Source organism: Spermophilus citellus (genome assembly GCF_964194105.1).
Source record: "Spermophilus citellus genome assembly, chromosome: 3".
In the NCBI taxonomy this organism is placed as follows: Eukaryota; Metazoa; Chordata; class Mammalia; order Rodentia; family Sciuridae; genus Spermophilus; species Spermophilus citellus.
This window is the reverse complement of record NC_138184.1, coordinates 88355557-88376413: the sequence shown is the minus strand read 5'-3', so window position 1 is coordinate 88376413 and position 20857 is coordinate 88355557. Positions and strand designations below refer to the sequence as shown.

The window sequence follows — 20857 nt, the reverse complement described above, 5'->3', positions numbered from 1 at the left end:
AGTTTGAAGTTTCAGTGCATTTTTCTCACAGAGTTTTGTAGTAACACTGGGTTCTGGACTATGCTCTTAAAGCTCTTGATTACCGAGGATTCTGGCTAGTCTCGTTCCTGGTCCTGAGAACCAAGAGCACATTGCTGGTGAAAGACTGCAGAAAGAAACCAGTCTTTTAATCAAAAGGAGTTTGATTAAAAAAAAAAAAAAAAGGTCTCCATTTAGTGTTTTGAACTTTTATAGCAAAGCACTCATTTGGACTGACTTGTGCCAGTTTGTTATGAGTAGTTTGGCAGCCTGTCTGTCCCAGTAGATTGTGAGGTCCGGTGAGACGGGTATCATGTATTATCCATCTTTGTTTTCCCCCAGGATTCTGTGTAGTGGCTTGTGTATGTTGCTCAACATTTGGATTTAATCAAAATAATCAACTGAGTGTTTTTCTTTTTCATCCATGTTTCATTTTTTTGGGTAGACATAGTAGTCACTCAAAATAGAGTCAGTATTGATCTCTTAAGACAATAGTTATGCAGATAATGTCAGATGTCATAGTAAATGCTCAGCAGAATGAGACACCACCCCTTCTCTACTTTTTGAAGATTCCATGTAATATAGAGGAAAAACAGAAGTATAAATATTAAATATTTTCTTCTCCCTTCCACTCCCCAATTAATAAATTTGATAAGAACTAATTTCCTTAGAGGAATTTTATTCATAGTTTTTACTAAATTTGCTCAGCTAATTAATGAAAGAATGGCAATGAGGACATGTTTATTTATATATAAAATAATTTATACATTTAACTGGTCATTTAGCAAAGACTAAAAAATGCATACTTTCTTTCTGAATGAATAGTTTTAGAACAAATAATTTGTAGATATATAGGATATGAACAGTCAAGAAAAATATTATTAATTTTCTGACATTGTCCAGGAAATTATCATTTAAAAACTACTATTCACTACTATTCTTTTTTTTTTTTTGGTTTTGGGGTTTCAACCCAGGGTCTTGTACATTCTAGGCAAAGTGTTCTACCACTGATTGCACACCTGGACCCTCCAAAGTCCTATTCTTTTTTTTTTTTCTTTCTTTCTTTGTGCTACTGGCGATTGACCCCACAGGTGCTCTATCACTGAGCTATATTCCCAGCCCTTTTTATTTTTGAGACTGTCTTGCTAAATTGCCAATCCTGGCTTGAACTTGCCATCCTCCTACCTCAGCCTCTTGAATAGCTGGAATTATAGGCATGTGCCACCATACCTGGTCCCAAAGTATTATTGTTCAAAAAAATTGGATTAAGTTGTGATTTTTTTCATTTGACTATTTATTAAACACCTGTATGAATTATGCTCTGTGGTAAGTCCCAGGAGTACAAAGGTGTACATAATGGATTCTTGTCTTCCTGATTCTCACTGTCTAATGGAAGAAGACAAACAAGTAACTTGTCTGTTATAACTTTATATGCTATCTACTCTGATAGGATAGGTACAGGGCTAAAGAAGGCTGTTCTGAGAATTACGATATTTATGCTGAGACCTGCAGGATGAATCAGAGTTATTCAACTTAGGGATGAGGACATAGAGTTTCTCAGAGCGAGAGGGTGTGTAAGCTGGAAATAAGATCATGTAATGTTCTGGGGGCTGAAAAAAGATTATCATAGGTAGAGTATAAAGTGTGAGGTAGGAAAGTAACCAGAGATGAAGCCAGAGAGGTATTTATTGGCCACATTGTACAAATGTACTTTTCTGTGTCCTATATAAATGTTTGAGAATGTGTTTTTAATGTTGTTGTTTACAATGGTTTAATAATCACTACAAGTTTAAACGCTTGATTAAGAAATCCCCACTGGCTTGGTGTAATGCCTATAATCCCAGCAGTTTGGAAGGCTGAGGCAGGAGGTTTGAGTTCAAAGCCAGCCTCAGCAACTAAATGAGGCCATAAGCAACTTATATCCTGTTTCTAAATTTAAAAAGAAAGAAAGAAAAGGGATGTTGCTCAGTGGTTGAGTGCCCCTAGGTTCAGTCTCTGGCGCCATAAAAAAAAAAAAAAAGAAAGTAATCCTATTATAGAATTTATGATTTAATGACATTCTTCTTTTAGTATGAAGAGTTGATGGAAGCCTTTAAAACTTTGCATAAAGAATGTGAGCAGCTGAAAACATCTGGATTTTCTACAGCAGAAATCAGAAAGGTAAAGGAAAAAAACATAATTTTTTGGATTTGGATAATATTGGATTTTGCATTTTCATTTGTGGTTAATTCAGTATGAGTTTTAAGATTTTATGGAAACTAATGACAGCAAATGGTCAGGGTAAATTTACAGCAAGTTCTATGTACTGGTAAATCACTAGAAGGGGTTTTAAAAGATTGTTGAGTCTTTATGTGGTGGAAAATATACAGAAAAACAAAAAAAGGAAAAAAAACATCTTGTATGTATTGGGGATCACATGATACATACTTATTTATATCTTGCCTTTTAATTATTACATTGTGGATACAGTCTCTTTGTTATTTTTCTAAAAAAAATGATTTTTCATGATAAACCTATATTCCCAAATGTGGGTAACTTAACTATTTTTAGTTTTTTGTTTTCAATTTTTGCTCTTATGGATTATGCTATGATTATCTTCCACATAATGTTTTTGGCATGTCTATGATTATTTCCTTAGAATAAATTCTAGAAATGGAATTGTTTATTAAATCATATGAAAAATTTGACAACTTTTGATGCATGTTATTAATGTTCCCTAGAAAATATTTTTATATTTTCACCAAGCATTTTAAGTTCTTTCCCCAAACTATTCCCATACTGACTTGTATGGATTTTGTGCTTTTAGAATTCCTGAGTTATCAATGCCATTTTTATATTCTCATTCAGACACATTAGAAGTTGCTTCCTCAGGGAAACCTTCTCTAATTCATTAAATAGATTAGTTACCTCTATTATTTTTTTATAGCACTCATTACACTTATTAATTACTTTAATATCTGTCTTCCAATTATCTGTCTTTGATAAATATATTTTTAAGGGCTATGATGGTAAGTACTATATATCTTATTTGCCCCTATATTCCTAGTCTCTATCACAGTGCTTGGCACAGAGTAGGTTCTCAATAGGAGTTTATTGAATATTAGGAATGAAGATGAACTCAGATGTAGTAAGGGAGAAAAGACCAATAAGTACATACTTAAAATAGCATGGAAGAGTGATTGATATTCCTCTCCTGTTCTTCATTATGTCCTATGAATAAACCAAAATGTTAAAAAAACCTGGAGTTTATATATTTTAATTTCACTCATTATTACCAAAGTATTCTTAAATATATTCTTTGTAGTAAGTTTAGAAAATGTGATTAAATAAGAAATAGAAATAGAAAATAATTCACTCATAATCCCATGTTCTAGAGATAACCACTGTTGACATTTTGATAAATATATTTAAATCTTTTCCTTGATATTATACTGTACATACATACAATTTATAATTTACTTCTTTCAAGTAATGTCATATCATGACTTTTTCTCATGCCATTAAACATTCTTCTACATAATATTTAATAATTTTCATTATATAATGTAGTTTATTTAATAATTCTCAGACATTTAGATTTTTTTCAAATTTTAGATATAGTTAGTAAGAATCCTTTTTTAAAAGTCTGTGAAAAAAAACTCTGTGGCTTTTCATGAATATTTTATTAGGATAGATTCCCCAGATGTAGCATTATTGAGCTAGAAGGGATACACATTTATTTTATCTTATATTATTTTTTAGTAATAATAAAAAATAATAATAATATAATAACTGCCACCAGTAGTGAGTGAGAGTGCCCATTTTCTCAAATTTTGCCAATACTGACTAATATGTATATTTTACCTTTGGTATTATTGTATTAGTTTTTTCAGGTTTAGGAAGGATTTTTGTTTTCACTGCAAAATATTATGGAACTGGTTAAGAGGAAGGTAATTTATTTATTACTTACTTATTTTTAATTATCTTGATTTTATTCTTACTTGGAATGTATCGTCCATTCCCACATTTCTTTCTCTTTAATTTTGGATTTTTAATGTAATATTTTAAAAAGTTTAATAATCAGAGGTGATTTATTTTTAGGGAGAGAATTGGTTAGTTGGCAAAAACAGATATAATTTATGTCTTAAAATCACCATAGCCTTAAAAATAATTTTGATGGAAAATTGGCAGAATACATGGTTTGGCATTTAACAGAGCAGATGGGATGTCAGCAGCTGTTGTTCATGTATTTAGACCTGCACACTTTCCATTATAGAGGATCTTTAAAAAATCATGTGCCCATATTTGGAATCAGAACACAGATGTGTCAGTTGGCAGCTTCACCTTGCTGCGTTTTAACCTGCTTTAGTTGCTTTTCTAGATGAAAACCAAGTTGCCAAAAAAATTACCCTTCATAAAGAACCCAAGGGAAAAATAGAAATGCCCTTTGTCCAAAAGAGAATTTTTATTCCTTACTGCTCTGGTTCTAAATGATGAAAATGGTAGATGCATAATCGTATAAAAATCTTATCTCATTTCTAAGTTTTTAATGTCCTTTTTACTACTTTTTAGGATATTAGTGCAATGGAAGAAGAAAAGGATCAGCTCATTAAGAGAGTTGAACGTTTGAAGAAAAGGGTAAGGAAAGAATTAGCACTGTAGAATTTGGCCCGAAGTCCCAAGGACTGGCAAAGATTTAGGAATGCAAATAAAGATTAAGCCAGGCATGGTTGTACATCTGAGGATGAACTCAAATGACATTGAGGGAAAGGGAATCTCCGTAGGCAGTAGCCCAAAACTTTTAAGGACCTGGAGTCTAGAGCTTTGCTGTCATCTCTAGGGAGTACTGTTTACCAAAAGGAAATGATAAGTGGATGTCTGTGTCACGTGACATGCTAATTTATTTCTCAAACCTGACAGTAACATGTACTACTTATTCCCTTACTGTAGGTGGAGACAGTTCAGAATCATCAACGGATGCTTAAAATAGCAAGGCAACTTCGAGTTGAAAAAGAGAGAGAAGAATTTCTTGCACAACAGAAACAGGAACAAAAGAATCAGGTATCCACGAAAAGTTTGTATTCTCAGGATGAAAGAAATTGCTCCTTCTGGTAATTCAAATGTAAAGAGCAAAGAGTTTTAGAATTGTATTTTGTGGCACCAACAGCAACAACAATACCTCCTTTTGGGTGCTATACTTTGTATCTATATTTTTTTGGTTGATGCTTAGCTCATGTTCCAGTATTACAGAAGATTTATTATAATGTTAAGCAGTAAGATTAACTGCTCATGAAATTTACAGAATTTCTTTTTTTTTATTTTTTAATTTTTTTAATTTTTTTTTATTGTTGGTTGTTCAAAACATTACATAGTTCTTGACATATCATATTTCACACTTACAGAATTTCTAAAGGATGTCTTTAGATTCTGGGACTATAGGAACATCCTTTTTGTTCCACTGATCTACATTTTACTCTAGTGGCAAATAAGTGAATCATGAACAGGCTCAAAATCACAAGAAAAAAATAATCTGGCCAGAAAGTATTACTTTTATTTATTAAAAATCTATCTTGATGGGCTGGGGATGTGGCTCAAGCGGTAGCGCGTTCGCCTGGCATGCGTGCGGCCCGGGTTCGATCCTCAGCACCACATACCAACAAAGATGTTGTGTCCGCCGAGAACTAAAAAATAAATATTAAAAATTAAAAAAAAAATCTATCTTGAAATCTGAGTAGACTTGTACATTAAAAATATACTATAGGGGCTAATATAAAAATATATTATAGTGGTACAGCACTTGCCTAGCAAGTATGAGACACTGGGTTCAATCCTCAGCACCACATAAAAATAAATAAATAGAACAAAGATTAAAAAAAAATAATATATATATATTACAGGAGCTAGGGTTGTGGCTCAGTGGTAGAGTGCTTGCCTGGGTTTGAGTCTCAGCACCACATATAAATAAATAAAATAAAGGTACCTTTAAATCTAAAATAAATATACATTTAAAAAATATATATTCAAATCAATTTTATTTTTGACTACATTGGAAGTTTAGATATTTAGTTGTATTGGAGCTTGATTTGGCAGCATAGTACTTTCTCTGCATCAGTAATCTGCATTTTCTAAGCCTGGAATGGTTATTTAGCATTAGTTTTTGATTCTGAAATAGCAATTGTTAGCATTTCTTAGGATTAAGAAAACCTGCTATAATGAGAAAAGCCTGATGCATTTATTTCTTAACAAATATTTTTCCTTAATCCCCAAATTCAACAAATAACTAAAGAAAAACATTTAAATATTTATTTTTTAGTTACAGATGGGCACAATATCTTTACTTTTTATTTTATGTGGTGCTGAGGATTGAACCCAGTGCCTCACGCTAAGCAAGTGCTCCACCTCTGAGCCACAACTCCAGCCCTACAGAAAATTTTTCTGAAAGATTTTTTTTACATATATTTTTGGTTGTAGATGGGCACAATAACTTTATTTATTTTTATGTTGTGCTGAGGATCTAACCCAGTGCCTCACATGTGCAAGGCGCGTGCTCTACCACTGAGCCACAACCCCAGCCCTGAAAGATTAAAAAAAAAAAATTTACATGAAAAGGAATTGAGAGAACCAGTTACATTTTTTATTTAACAGTAATTTTCTTAGCTCTTAATATTTGTTCCTTTTATATTATAAGAAGTATATGTAGAGGCTGAGGCTGGGGCTCAGTGGTGGAGTACTCGCTTAGCATGCATGAGGCACTGAGTTCAATCCTCAGTACCACATAAGAATAAATAAATAAAATAAAGATGTTGTGTCCATCTACAACTAAAATCCATTTTAAAAAAGAAAGAATTATGTGTATTTCCTATTGTTTGCCTATGTGAGTGATAAGTTTTTAATACATTAAGCAAGTCATAAATCTAATTGTATTTTAAAGCTATTTCATGCAGTGCAGAGATTGCAAAGAGTACAAAACCAGCTGAAAAGTATGCGCCATGCTGCAGCAGATGCAAAGCCTGAAAGTAAGTGGAATATTATATAATATCTGTCATTATAAAATATTATTTAAAAAATATTCCTGAAAGTGGTAGATTAATGGGAATTAATTATTATCAAGTGATAGCTCAGTATTTTGGAGCATCATTTTCCAACTATAAGGTTTCATCTTTGTTTTTTTTTTATTTTTTTTTTTAAGAGAGAGTGAGGAGAGAGAGAGAGAGAGAGAGAGAGAGAGAGAGAATTTTTTTAATATTTATTTTTTAGTTCTCGGCAGACACAACATCTTTGTTTGTATGTGGTGCTGAGGATCAAACCCAGGCCGCACGCATGCCAGGCGAGCGCGCTACTGCTTGAGCCACATCCCCAGCCCAAGGTTTCATCTTTGTAAAAAAAAAAAAATTCATACCCACCCCTCAAAAAAAATAAATAAATAAAAATTGACCAGTTTTTCAGTTAGGGCAAAGAAAATGATAATGATTGGCAAGGAAAGCCCTCCAGTGTACACTTATATAAGTACTTGGAATGGATGTTATGAAAAAGATGAATGGAAAAATGGGAATGGTTGCTTTAGAACCAGGGCTATAAAGAAAAAAAAGATACTAGGCCCTTAAAACTGAGTGTTTTTCATGTTTTGGTTTGTAGAATAACAGTACCAATGATGTGGGCATTCCTGGCTCTGTTACATAGGTCTACACAAATGATACATTGTTCTGATACCCCAGATCATACCACCAAACCCATCCTAGGTACATTGAAAGTTTTTAGCTCATTAGGAGGGAGGACGCACACATTGGAAGAGTAGTACAAAGTTATCATTTGTATTTGAGAGATATTACAACATAAATATCTAGCTGATAGAGGGTTAATTCATCTTTCTATAGTAATCTATAAAATATTACAGATGCAATACGTAAAGTGTCTGTAATAAAAAGGCATATACAATTACAAGTGTTGACAAGAATGTGGAAAAATTGGGACCCTCATGTATTGCTTTGTGGGAATGCAAAATGATGCAGTGGCTTTGGGAAACAGCTTAGCAGTTCCTCAAAATGTTAAACATAAAGTTACCATATGAACCAGCATTTCCATTCTTAGGTATATACCCAAGAGAATTGAAAACACATGTCCACACAAAAACTTCAACACAAATGTTCATAGCAACATTATTCATAATAGCCAAAAAAAAAAAAGAGAGAGAGAGAGAGAGAGAAAGAAACAACCCTTATGTCCCTAAGATAATGAATGAATTAACAAAATGTGGCATATCTACACAATGGAGTATTATTCTTCCACAAAAAAAGAATGAAACGTTGATATATCCATGAAGCTTATGGCATGTATGAACCTCAAAAACATGGCTAAGTAAAAGATATCAGTCACATACATATTGTGTGAACCCATTTATATGAAGTGTCCAAAATAAGCAAATTCATAAAGACAGAAATCAAATTAGTGGCTGTCTAGAGCTCGGAGAGAGAGGAAATAACTGCTGTAGCGTTTGGAGACTTCTCTTGGAATTGATAATGTTCTAAAATTGATGGCACTTATAGTTGCACGATTGTGCTATACTGAAAGCCATTAAATCATACATTAAATGGGTGAATTTTATGGCATGTAAATTATATTTCAATAATATGGTGTTTCCCTAATTCTAGACACCAGTTTTTTCTTATTTTAGTTGTTTTTGTGGTTGGTATATATCTTAACTTTTTTTTTTTTTTTTTTTTTTGTGGTGCTGGGGATTGAACCCAAGGCCTAATGCATGTGAGGCAAGCACTCTATCAACTGAATTATATCCTCAGCCCATATATCTTACTTTTAACATGGTATTTGTAATCTACTTCATGGTATCTTACAGTTGAGACACCTAAAAATCAAGGAAAAAAGACATGCGTAATTGATATTTTAAGAAAGTAGGACAATATTTCTTATATGATGAATAGTTGATATATGTCAACTTTTTACTTTCCACATAATCTCACTCAGTGCAGTCATAAATTCTAATTCAAGCAATAACTGAAAGTAAGCATGCACTTAATTGTTGGTATCACTTGATTCTTTATTTATTTTCTATTTTTTTATAACTTTATTTAATTTATTTATTCTTTTATGTGGTTCTCGAACCCATTGCTTCACACATGCAAGGCAAGCCTTTTGGTTACCACTGAGCTATAACCCCAGCCCCTAAGTTTCTTCTGCTTTTAGGAGAATGTTAATTTTCAACACAAAAGTAAAATTTTTTTCTATAGGACAACTTATATCTTTTTTTTTTTAGAGAGAGAGAGAGAGAATTTTAATATTTATTTTTTTTAGTTTTTGGCAGACACAACATCTTTGTGTGTATGTGGTGCTGGGGATCGAACCCAGGCCTCACGCATGCCAGGCGAGCGCGCTACTGCTTGAGCCACATCCCCAGCCCCAACAACTTATATCTGTTTAGTATATGTTCTTTGATTTTGATGTAAGGTTACTTTACATCTTTATTATAAAAAATTAAGATGAATCTTCAAAAGAAATCCATTAAAGTACAGCTGTTTTAAAATTAATACCAATAAGTTTTACAAATAGTACCTATTATTGATAATACCTATTGATAATTTTTCTTTCCATTCAAAATTAAGTCTCAACTCTCAACTCCCAAATACTTAATAGAATATTTATTAAATCTGTGGATACAAAGAAAAATCATCTTTCCCATTGTTAGGAGGCCAAGTGAGAAAAAATGGCTGAAAATATAGATAGAAATGCATTATGTATGTGATATATGTATTTTGTGGGTGGATAGGGAGTGGGGATAGGAGGTTAAGGAGTTCCTGCTTTGTTTACATCTTTCTGGAAAATGGATAAGAGTTTTGTTCAGTAGCCTAGGGAAAGAATAAATTAATCAGATGTTTGTCTAATTTTGGTATTTAGTGTCTAATTTTTGTAATAACAACAAAAAATGGTTTGCAGAGTTTATTTCTATTTACTTAATTAACATAAAAATAGTTTTAGTATGACAATGTAATTTGTGATTTTGTAGCATAACAGCCATATTATAAAGCATTCACTGAAGTTAATATAACTGTACATACTATTATACACTCATGAGATTTATTACATAAGAGAAACCTATTCAGTAAATTACACAGGATCAGTGAGAAGCTTTCAGAGCATTTTTAATCTAAAAGTTTGCTGTGATCTTGGTGACTTTATATTTCTTTTCTCCAGGATATTTAAAGATAATGATTTAAAAATTTTGCATAGAAACATTTGACTAGTTTCAGCTCTATAAAAGAATTTAAATTTTAAAAAATTGTTTATTTTTTTTACCTTTATTTTATTTATTTATTTTTGTGTTTTGCTGAGGATCAAACCCAGTGTCTCACACATGCTAGGCAAGCACTCTGCCACTGAGCTACAGCCTCAGCTCAAAAACTTAAAGTTTGATGTTAACTCTGCGTTAGTATTTTAACAGCTTTATTGAGGTAAAATTAATATAACAAACTGCACACATAAAGTGTATACTTGGTAAGTTTTAATATAGGTATACATTGATGAAGATATCAACTCTTAATGAAAATAATTATCTATTACCCCCCTTTGCCTCTTTTTAATGTCTTTTGTCCTCCCCATCACCAGGCAACCATTTTTAGAAAAAAATATAATTGAAAAATTTTATGTTTTAAAAACATTTTAGCAGGCTGGGGTTGTGGCTCAGAGGTAGAGCGCTCGCCTACCATGCGTGAGGCACTGGATTCTATCCTCAGCACCACATAAAAATAAAATATTGTGTCCACCTATAACTAAAAAATAAATATTAAAAAAATTTTAGGCTTTGATTTATGCATCTCTAGTTACATGAGGTATATTTAAGAACCTGAAGATGGAGGAGCTAGTCATCTAACAACCCAGACAGCCAGAGGAACTGGAATGTAGATTTAATTGGAAACCACCTAGGAATAATTACCTGATTTTTATTATAGTGTGATTCATTAAACACTTTTCTTTCTCTCCCTTTCTTCAATCCTGAAAAAGGGGGAACGTTGAAGGCATGAATAGAAAACTTGTAAATTTGCCATTAGTGCATTTTTATATGTTTTATTGGTACAACAGAACTTAAAATATTTGAAGGTTTTGGGCCATATTTATTATGCAATTTACATACATAGATTACTTAAACAGGAAACCCAGCATTTTAAAAAGTCAAGCCAGGGGTTGGGGTTGTGACTCAGTGGTAGAGTGATTCTTGCCTAGCATGTGCAAGGCCCTGGGTTTGATCCTCAGCATCATATAAAAATAAATAAATAAATAAAATAAAGATATTTGTCCAACTACAACTAAAAAGCAAAATATTAAAAAAAAGTCGAGCCAGATTTTATAAATGTATAATAAAGATATGAAATAAACTTTATAAAGCTTTCTAGACTGGGAATTTATATAACAAATTCATTATTCACTGAAAATCCATATAGTCATACATCTGACCAAAGTAAGAAAAGTATTAACTCTTAAAAATACAATTTAAGTTGACACTTAACTGTAAACTAATACATTAAAATATAAAAGCTACCAAACCTAAAATATTAATGAATGTAGATAATTTATTTTTCTTTTCTAGATTTTATACCTATAGCAATGTCTTCATTGGTTTGAAACTGATAAATTATAATATATTAATTACTGCTAGTGATGAATTAGAATAGAAATATAAACTGCGTCAGAAGTATTACAAAAGAAAAAAAAGCATTTATAACTGCTTGTATAAAAGAGCACCTGGGTTAGATTTCATTTACATGTTAGTTCGTGGATTTCTTTTTCTGTTTTGTGGTGTTGGGAATTGAACCCTGGGCTTCCCATATGGTATGCAAGTCCTTTACCACTGAGCTACATTTCCAGCCCTGGTTCATGGATTTCTTAAAAACTTAGAAGGCAAAATATGATCCAACAATATGTCTAGTTCTGCAAATGTCATTTTTGCATATTGAGGGATATTAAAAAATTAGTTTATAAAGTTTGAAAGATCCTAATATCACACTTTTATAATTATAATTATTTGTTCTTCCATTCAGATTGTTGCTTTCATAATCATTTTAATTAGCATCAAAATATTTCAGTGACCCATCTTTTTTAAAATAATTTTTTATACCTTTATTTTTTTAAACATGTATTTTTTAGGTGTTGATGGACCTTTATTTTATTCATTTATTTATATGTGGTGCTGAGAGTCGAACCCAGGCAAGTGCTCTACCACTGAGCCACAAATCCAGCCCCACTTTATTTTTTATTTATTTGTTTTTATGTGGTACTGAAGATCAGACCCAGTGCCTTACATGTGCCAGGCAAGTGCTCTACCCCTGAGCTCCAACTGCAGCCCGGTGACCAATCTTTTAATGCACCATACTAGATATACAGAATGCTTTCAATAGATATGTCATACTGTCCAGGTCTTACATTTAAAAGTGTACAGACTATCACTATACCTACTCTTTCAGGCTGATTATTCACTAATTTTGTTTTTGAAAGGTTTAATGAAGAGACTAGAGGAGGAGATAAAATTTAACTCATATATGGTAACTGAAAAATTTCCTAAAGAAATAGAGAGCAAGAAAAAGGAATTGCATTTTTTACAAAAAGTGGTTTCAGAGCCAGCTATGGACCATTCTGATCTTCTTGAACTTGAATCTAAAGTAAGTGACAATCATCTTTTTATAGCTCCAATTTTATCTCATCCCCAGATCTGTGAAAATTAAATGAACTGCTTTCTTTAGTGTCCCAGTTAGGACTAAAGTCAACCATGCTAAGAGTTGACAGCTCTTTTGAGGAGTTGTCCTTTATGAGGAATTATAGAATGTTATGTTCCTTAATCTCCATGATGTTATAAAAACCCAGTCAACTGATAAGGAAGCTAAATAACTTCAATATGTAAATTAATACATATGAATTGACTTATGGGCTTATGTCTTGATAATATATCATTTACATGACAAATTTTAGAGTACTTTGAATATCATTAATTTTTTTTCTTTAATATTTATTTTTTAGTTTTTGGCGGACACAACATCTTTGCCAGGCGAGTGCGCTACTGCTTGAGCCACATTCCCCAGCCCGAATATCATTAATTTTTATTTCTAAACATAATATTATGGTAATTCTATACTTAAAGCTGATTTTCTTTTTTCTTTTTTTGGTTCTGGGGATTGAACTCAGGGGCACTCAACCACTGAGCCACATTCCCAGCCCTAATTTTGTATTTTATTTAGCGATAGGGTCTCACTGAGTTGCTTAGTGCCTTGCTTTTGCTAGGCTGGCTTTGAACCTGTAATCTTCCTGCCTCAGCCTCCCGAGCCACTGGGATTATAGGTGTGCACTTCCTGGCTGATTTCTTTCTTTCTTTCTTTCTTTCTTTCTTTCTTTCTTTCTTTCTTTCTTTCTTTCTTTCTTTCTTTTACTTTTCAGTGCTGAGAATTGAACTCAAGGTCTAGTACATATCAGGCAAATGCTCTATCACAGAGCTGCACTCTCAGCTCTCTAAAGCTGATATTTTTTATTAGCCTTTTTTGCCAGTCTTGGAATTACCAAACTTTCTTGAAACCTGTTATTATTTTACATTTTTATTTCCTAGAAATAAAACATTAATCAAATGTATATTTTTAAAAATTAATTAACATGAAAAGGTTTTGACTTGCTAATCTTTGAATGTGCTTAATAACCACTACAATTAAATATGTGATTCTGATCATTTTACTATTTTAATTCACTTAGAGAAATTAGATGTGCGGGTCAGATTTGGATCAAATTTAAAGTCATACAATTAACAGAATTCCAACCCTTCAAAGGATAGATATACTGAAAGCCATGTTTTTGTTTTTGTTTTTTAATGTGGTTTGGGGGATCAAACCCAGTGCCTCATGCATGCTAAGCAAGTGCTCTACCACTGAGCCACAACCCCAGCCCCATGTCTTGATTTTATTTGTTGAAGAATTATATGCTTCTATAGTATTTATTCAGTTTTATTACATTTTGAAAAGGTTTAATGGCTAGGATAGAAGATAGCTATCAAAGAATGACAGATCTAAGTGCATAAAAGGTTTTAAATGTCATACATGTCAGCTCTCAGCTGAGTTCATGAATTCCTATTAGCTTTATCATTTAATAACGACTTGAAAGTCATGATCCAGGTGAGGGGATAACTTCAGATTTTTAGAAAGCATCTTTTTAATAATAATGAATAAATATTTCATGTAAAATACTTCATGATAGTTTAGATATGAAAAGTAATCAAATTGTACAAATATATATCATGAAATATAAATGTTTCTAAAAGTAATCCTAACAATACACTCATAACATTAATGAAACTGTTTCTCCCATCAAATCACTGATGGTAAGAGCTAAAAATTCAAAGCTTTTAGCCAGATTTCACTTTGTGTAGTAACAGGGAGAGTTTTTTTCTTTGTAGGGAGAGTTTTAACATTTTTTACTTTCATACTGTTTTAGATAAATGAAATAAACACACAAATTAATCAGCTGATTGAAAAGAAGATGATGAGAAATGAGCCAATTGAAGGCAAACTCTCACTATATAGGCAACAGGTAAGACCACACTTGGACCCACTCACTGAAATCTGTAATCTTATTGGTGAACATCTTCATCAAATCCCCTGGATGTATTATCTATAGTCTTAAAGTTAGAAGGAAGAGTAAATGTTCTTTGGTCATTGTTGATCTCCAGATTATAAGTAAGAATTAGTGGGGAAGCTACAATGATACCAGTTCAAGTTTGAAATGCAGTATACCTGAAGAAGCTGTTTCCTTAGTGCCTTTTAAAAATGAAAAAGCTCTGTCACCACATTTGATATATAAATATATATATATTTTTAGTTGTTGATGGACCTTTAATTAATTAATTAATTTATTTATTTATTTATATGGGGTGCTGAGAATTGAACCTAGTGCCTCATACATGCGAGGCAATCACTGTATCACTGAGCTACAACTGCAGCCCTGATAGAGCACTTTTTGTCTTTTTTGTTTAATCTGTAAATGTGGAATTCCATTTTTAAATTAAAGCTTATATTAGGTGGTTTAAATGAAATATTTATAATCTTTAATGAGTCAAAAACAATATACTTTTCAGATTTAAAGTTAGTTTGCAAGGACTCTCCTCTTATTGTCTTCTGACTAATTTTGTTTTTCTATAAAAGCTACTGCTTGTTTGCTATAGTTTTCCCTTTGATTTTTTTACATATATTTTTAGTTGTAGATGGACACAATACCTTTATTTTATTTATTTATTTTTATATATAAAACTATATGACAGGAGAGGGAGAATCTCTAGTGCAAATCCTTTAAAAAAATTCTACTGTATTTCCTGTTTGAAAAATGACATCAGGTGATAAAAGAATATTTCTTTTTTTCTTTCTTTTTTTTTAGAGGGGGGAGACAATTTGGCTGTTGTTTTTCTTAAACTAGTATGGTCATGATTCATTAAGGAAAATCCCCCAAGAGTTGCTAGCTAATATAAAATGCTGCATTCATGGCTAAGAGCAGCCATTTGGATTAGGTTAACAAAACATAATTCTGATGAGTCAGACTTTGATTTTGAATCTGCATTTTATTTATTAGAATACTCCAAATATAATAAATGGCTTTAACCTTTCTTTTAAAAAGTCTGGATATTGAGGGGCTGAGGTTGTGGCTCGGTGGTAGAGCGCTTGCCTAGCACATTTGAGGCACTGGGTTCGATCCTCAGCACCACATAAAAATAAGTAAATAAAATAAAGGTATACATACGTGGAGTATAACTCATTTTAAAAAGAAGGTATGGATATTGAATTTGGTAAGATGACCTGTGTAATAATTCTGAAAATAAAGCATTCTTGTTTTCTTCCAGTGAAAGGGAAAACAATTGACAGTGTTAGCTTCTGTTTACTTACCTAGAATGTATTTTCATTTGCACTTGAGAAGACTTTAATGTTTTTATTAGTACATTTTTGTTTCTTTGTTGATGATGTCTGTCAGGCCTTTTGTCTTCTGAAATGTTTTTCGGTTGGTATTTGATATATATTATATGCTCATGCTAAATACATAATTGATGATGATGGGGAGTAGGAAAAGGGTACTGGTCAGGAGAAGCCAAACTAAAAATTTAGCTTGATAAGATCTAAAAGATAGGTGATTTCACAAGATAATGGAAAATTTATTATATGTCTTTTGTTCATAATAAATGCCCAATTAGGCATCCATCATTTCTCGTAAAAAAGAAGCCAAAGCTGAGGAACTGCAGGATGCCAAGGAGAAGTTAGCCAACCTAGAAAGAGAAGTATCATTAAAGACAAATCAGACCCGTGAATTTGATGGCACCGAAGTTTTGAAAGGAGATGAGGTAAGTTAAGGTATCTCATGGAACAAGGGTATGAATATTGGATTTTCTTTAAACCATTAATGTCTTTGACTTTCTTAGTTCAAATGTTGATAGTAGTTAATCTCATTTTATAAAACTTATTTAAAACTGAAAAAATAATTTGCAGTAATATTAAGACATTTCTTTATATAAAATAGGAGAAATCTTAGTGATTTTGTGAGAAAATATTCCAAGTTTTCACTTTTTTATATTGGAATTTTTTATTATAAGCATTAAATTATAAAAGACAAACAAGAGTAGTAGAAACTAGCAGGCAATATAAAAGTTCATTTTTGCTTATAAATGTATTTCCATAAAGAGTTAAGAAAATATCACTGAGTTAATATGGTCAATAATGTATATTTGGAGTTGATTGCTGTGGCACACACCTGTAATCCTAGCAGCTCTGGAGGGTGAGGTAGGAGAATCGAAAGTTCAAAGCCAGCCTCAGCAAAAAGCAAGGCACTAAGCAAGTCAGTGAGATCTCTAAATAAAATGTAAAAAATGGCTGGGGATGTGGCTCAGTGGTTAAACATCCCTGGGCTCAATCCCTAATACCAAATAAAATAATAATAATGTGTATTTGGCCAATGAGGCTGGCACAATAAAATGACCTCATAATAGATGCTTACAAGTTAAAAAACAATGCAGTTATATCTTACATTGCTGTGTACTTTAAATTTTAAACAGTGCTTTAATAGCTGCTGTTGCATTTATCCACTGTCAGACTTATAAGATTAGAAGGAAAAATAATATTGTTTATTGTTAGCTAAACTCAAGCAACAAAAATATAATTCCTCATCCTCTTTTCATAAAATTAGCTCAAGAAAAACTGAGTGAATAAAGCCAAATAGCTTGTCTTAGCTTGGTGCTTTTTTAGAAAATCATATGATGGGTCACATTTGAATTCCTAAACATTACCTGTACTCAACCAACTCTTAAAGGTTTTTGAAATTTTATGTTAACTACTAACCCTCAGCAAAAGCTACTTTGAAAAGCTGCTCATGTCCAAAGCTCATTTTTAGCTTTGGAAAGTTAATGAATTCATACTGTTAAAAATTGGCAGTGAACCTTCACTGTGCCAAACATAAATGAATTGTTTCCATGGTACCATTTTTCTCTGTGGTGTTTCTGATTGTAACCTCCTAAAATGCCTTTTGGCTTGTAGGGGAAGTACTAGATCTAGGAAAGCAACACTCGATTGAAAAATTCCTTTGGGTTTTAACATCCACTTCCAGATTGCTTTACGACATGAGAATGTTTCAAATGATACTTGGAGGATAGCAGCATGTGCTTCATGGTATCTTTGCTTTCTGTGGGGGGAGAAAAATTAATTATACAGCAATTTTGCTTTACAGGAGACGATGCTGCTTCCTAGCAGTTTTATCTTAAGAAAATCCTGCCCAGTTGACAAGAAATACTAATTGTGGCCACATTTCACATATGACATCTAGTACAGTATTAGATGTTCTTACGTGTAAATATGAAGGAAAAGAAACCAGTGTCCATTGTTAACCTTTACTTTTGAGAAATCATCTGAATAGAAGTATTTGATGAGAGATAAAAGACTACTTTTTTTTTTTAAGGGGAAGAATTACAACTTTGGAAATGGTAAGGTCAACTTAATGTTTTGAGTAATGTCTGATCGAAAACTAGAAAAGTAAATTATTTGGCAGTTACCTAAAAGAACAGAAGGTATTGGGGAACATTATGTATAGTTTTATAAAGAACAAATCTTGGTAGGCCAGTTTTATTTTCAACTTTGATAGAATGGTAGGCCATATGGACAAAAGGGAGGAAGTTTATTATACTAAAACTATGTAAGATAGCTGGACTTTACTGAGGTTTCTGATTTGGTATTACATGGCAATCACCAGAAAATCATCAATGATGTTTGGAAAAAATGCTCTGCCAGGAATCACATGCAGAATAAGAAAAAGGAGGATTAATATTTATTGAGACTTTTTACGTAAAACTCTATACTAGGTGCTTTACGTATACGTCTTTGCTTCTTGTAAGAGGTGTTTTTAGTATTTTTGTTTCACAGTTGAGTGAGGGAAATTAGAAAATTACACAGCTAATAAGTGGCCAAGCTAAGATCCAGATCTCTCCCATCTTTCTTTTGACCTTGAACAAATTATTTAATTTTTTTGTTTTTCATATGTAAAGTAGGAAAAATTGCTCTTCATTGTCTCTAGGACAATGAAATAATGGATATTAAAGCTTCTGAAAAACTCAAAGGTTCCATCAACCCAAACATCTGACATCCTTTCAAAATCACTCCTGTGGGTGGTATTATATGCCTAGAGGCAGTATGGCAGAATGGTTTAAGAGCACAGGTTCTAGAACTCAATTGTTTGAATACAGTTCCTGGCCTTGTCATTTATCAACTGGGTAACTGTTTTAAATTTCTTAATCTCTTTGTACTCAGCTGTGAAATGTGAATGTTGCTGTATATACACCTCCTAGAAGGACTACACCTCTAACACTCTTAGAACAGTGATAGGCATTTGTAAGCTCAATGTGTTGACTTCTTTTTTTTTTTTTTAAGTTGTAGTTGGACAAAATACCTTTATTTTATTTATTTATTTTTATATGGTGCTGAGGATCAAACCCAGCATCTCACATGTGCTAGGCGAGCACTCTACCACTGAGCCACAACCCCAGCCCTCAATGTGTTGACTTCTAATGTTTTTATGTTTATGTTACTCACTTGAATGAAGAATTTGAAAGTTAGAAATATAGTTTATAGCTAAACAATTGAAACCAGAGTTTCAGTTGTTAAGCTATAATTAGGAGCAGTTCAGCAGAAATAACTATGATGTGGTTTCTGTTTAGGACTAAATAATTTACACAGATCCAAGATGGAATATGATAGCACTAATTCACATTATTTTAGCAGCCATTTACTGAGCAGTTCCTATGTACTCAGTCTCGAGTATGTCCAAAACATCCTTGTTAATGGATGCACAATAATATGACTGTACCTAATGCTACAGAACTGTAATTCTAAAATGATTTAAGCAGTAAATTTATTTTATATATTATACAATCTATTCTAATTCATCCTCCCAGAATGCCTATGAAGTAAGTATTATTTCTATTTTATAAGTGAAGAAACAAAGGAATTTAATAACTTGCCCAAAGTCCCAAAGTTAGTATGCTGTAGAGATCTGAAGTAGTAGACCTGAATGCTTTTGCAGCTGTGCTACTGTACACTGTGGTACCCTGACTCCTCTAAGGCACAGTTAGAATGGATAAGGTGTGTAAGGTTCACAAGACTATGTTGTAGTTGCAATCAACTGAAAATGTTGACTTGTTAGAAACTGTGTAACAGCCATTTGTTTGGATCTAAAACTTCATTCCTTGATTTAGGAATATGACTTGTTGATAAGGATAAATTTCACAAGCCCTAGACATATTACAGTGATTTATATTCCTTTGTCATTTTTTTTCCAGAGGTCAGTGAGGAGTTTTTGAAGTTTGGTAATGAAGTTTATACATTTTTTAAAAATATTTTTAGGGCTGGGGATGTGGCTCAAGCGGTAGCGTGCTCGCCTGGCATGCGTGTGGCCCGGGTTCGATCCTCAGCACCACATACCAACAAAGATGTTGTATCCGCCGAGAACTAAAAAATAAATATTGAAAATTCTCTCTCTCTCTCTCTCTCTCTCTCTCTCTCTCTCTCTCTCTCTCTCCTCTCTCACTCTCTCTTAAAAAAAAAATATTTTTAGTTGTCAATGGACCTTTATTTATTTTATGTGGTGCTAAGAATCGAACCAAGTGCCTCACAATGCTAGGCAAGTGCTCTATCACTGAGCCACAACCCCAGCCCCAGTATATACATTTTGATACTTCCTACTGTCACTAAAGCTAATATTCTTTTTTTTTTTAGAGAGAGAGAGAGAGAGAGAGAGAGAGAGAGAGAGAGAGAAGAGAGAGAGAGAAAGAATTTTTTAATATTTGTTTTTTCAGTGGACACAACATCTTTATTTTATTTTTATGTGGTGCTGAGGATCGAACCCAGTGCCCTGCTCATGCCCGGCGAGCGTATTACCACTTGAGCCACATCCCCAGCCCTAAAGCTAATATTCTTGATGTGACATTTTACCTCCAAATTTTAGTTCTGACTGTAGATGAAAAGTGCTATACATATTTGTTCTTCACTAAACCTTTGAATTAGTAGCTCTTTGATTTTCCTTATTGATAAAAGAAGTGTCTAAAAATGCTTGTTTTTTCTCATTGTACTTTGGTGATCATTCGAACATTTTATTTTCATTGTATTGATATGCTTGAGGCAGTACTCAAGAATATGCCCAGGAATGTATTTATCTCCTATTCTGCTAATATTCTGATAAAGGAATTTCTTGAACAGTTGAAATTAAATTCTTAGTGGTAGAGATACTTTTTTTTTAACCAGTCTAGTCTATCTTGATTTTTCTTCACACTAGTGTTTGAGAAATGATAAAAAGTTTAGAGATT

The 20857-nt window shown here is 32.6% G+C and overlaps 2 protein-coding genes across 5 annotated transcripts in view; one reads left to right on the top strand and one right to left on the bottom strand.

Annotated features, from left to right (window-relative positions):
* Positions 1-20857, bottom strand: part of LOC308644061 (uncharacterized protein) — a 109956-nt gene that overhangs the window by 14161 nt on the left and 74938 nt on the right. The gene's annotated exons all lie outside the window — the stretch shown is intronic.
* IFT81 (intraflagellar transport 81) overlaps positions 1-20857 on the top strand; it is a 71159-nt gene that overhangs the window by 5243 nt on the left and 45059 nt on the right. For all 4 annotated transcript variants that reach the window (XM_081284753.1, XM_081284750.1, XM_081284751.1 and 1 more), the window contains exons 5-11: positions 2089-2178; positions 4570-4635; positions 4948-5058; positions 6929-7013; positions 12496-12659; positions 14470-14565; positions 16211-16357. In XM_081284753.1, the coding sequence (XP_081140879.1) occupies positions 2089-2178; positions 4570-4635; positions 4948-5058; positions 6929-7013; positions 12496-12659; positions 14470-14565; positions 16211-16357 (759 nt within the window). The remainder of the gene's footprint in view (positions 1-2088; positions 2179-4569; positions 4636-4947; positions 5059-6928; positions 7014-12495; positions 12660-14469; positions 14566-16210; positions 16358-20857) is intronic.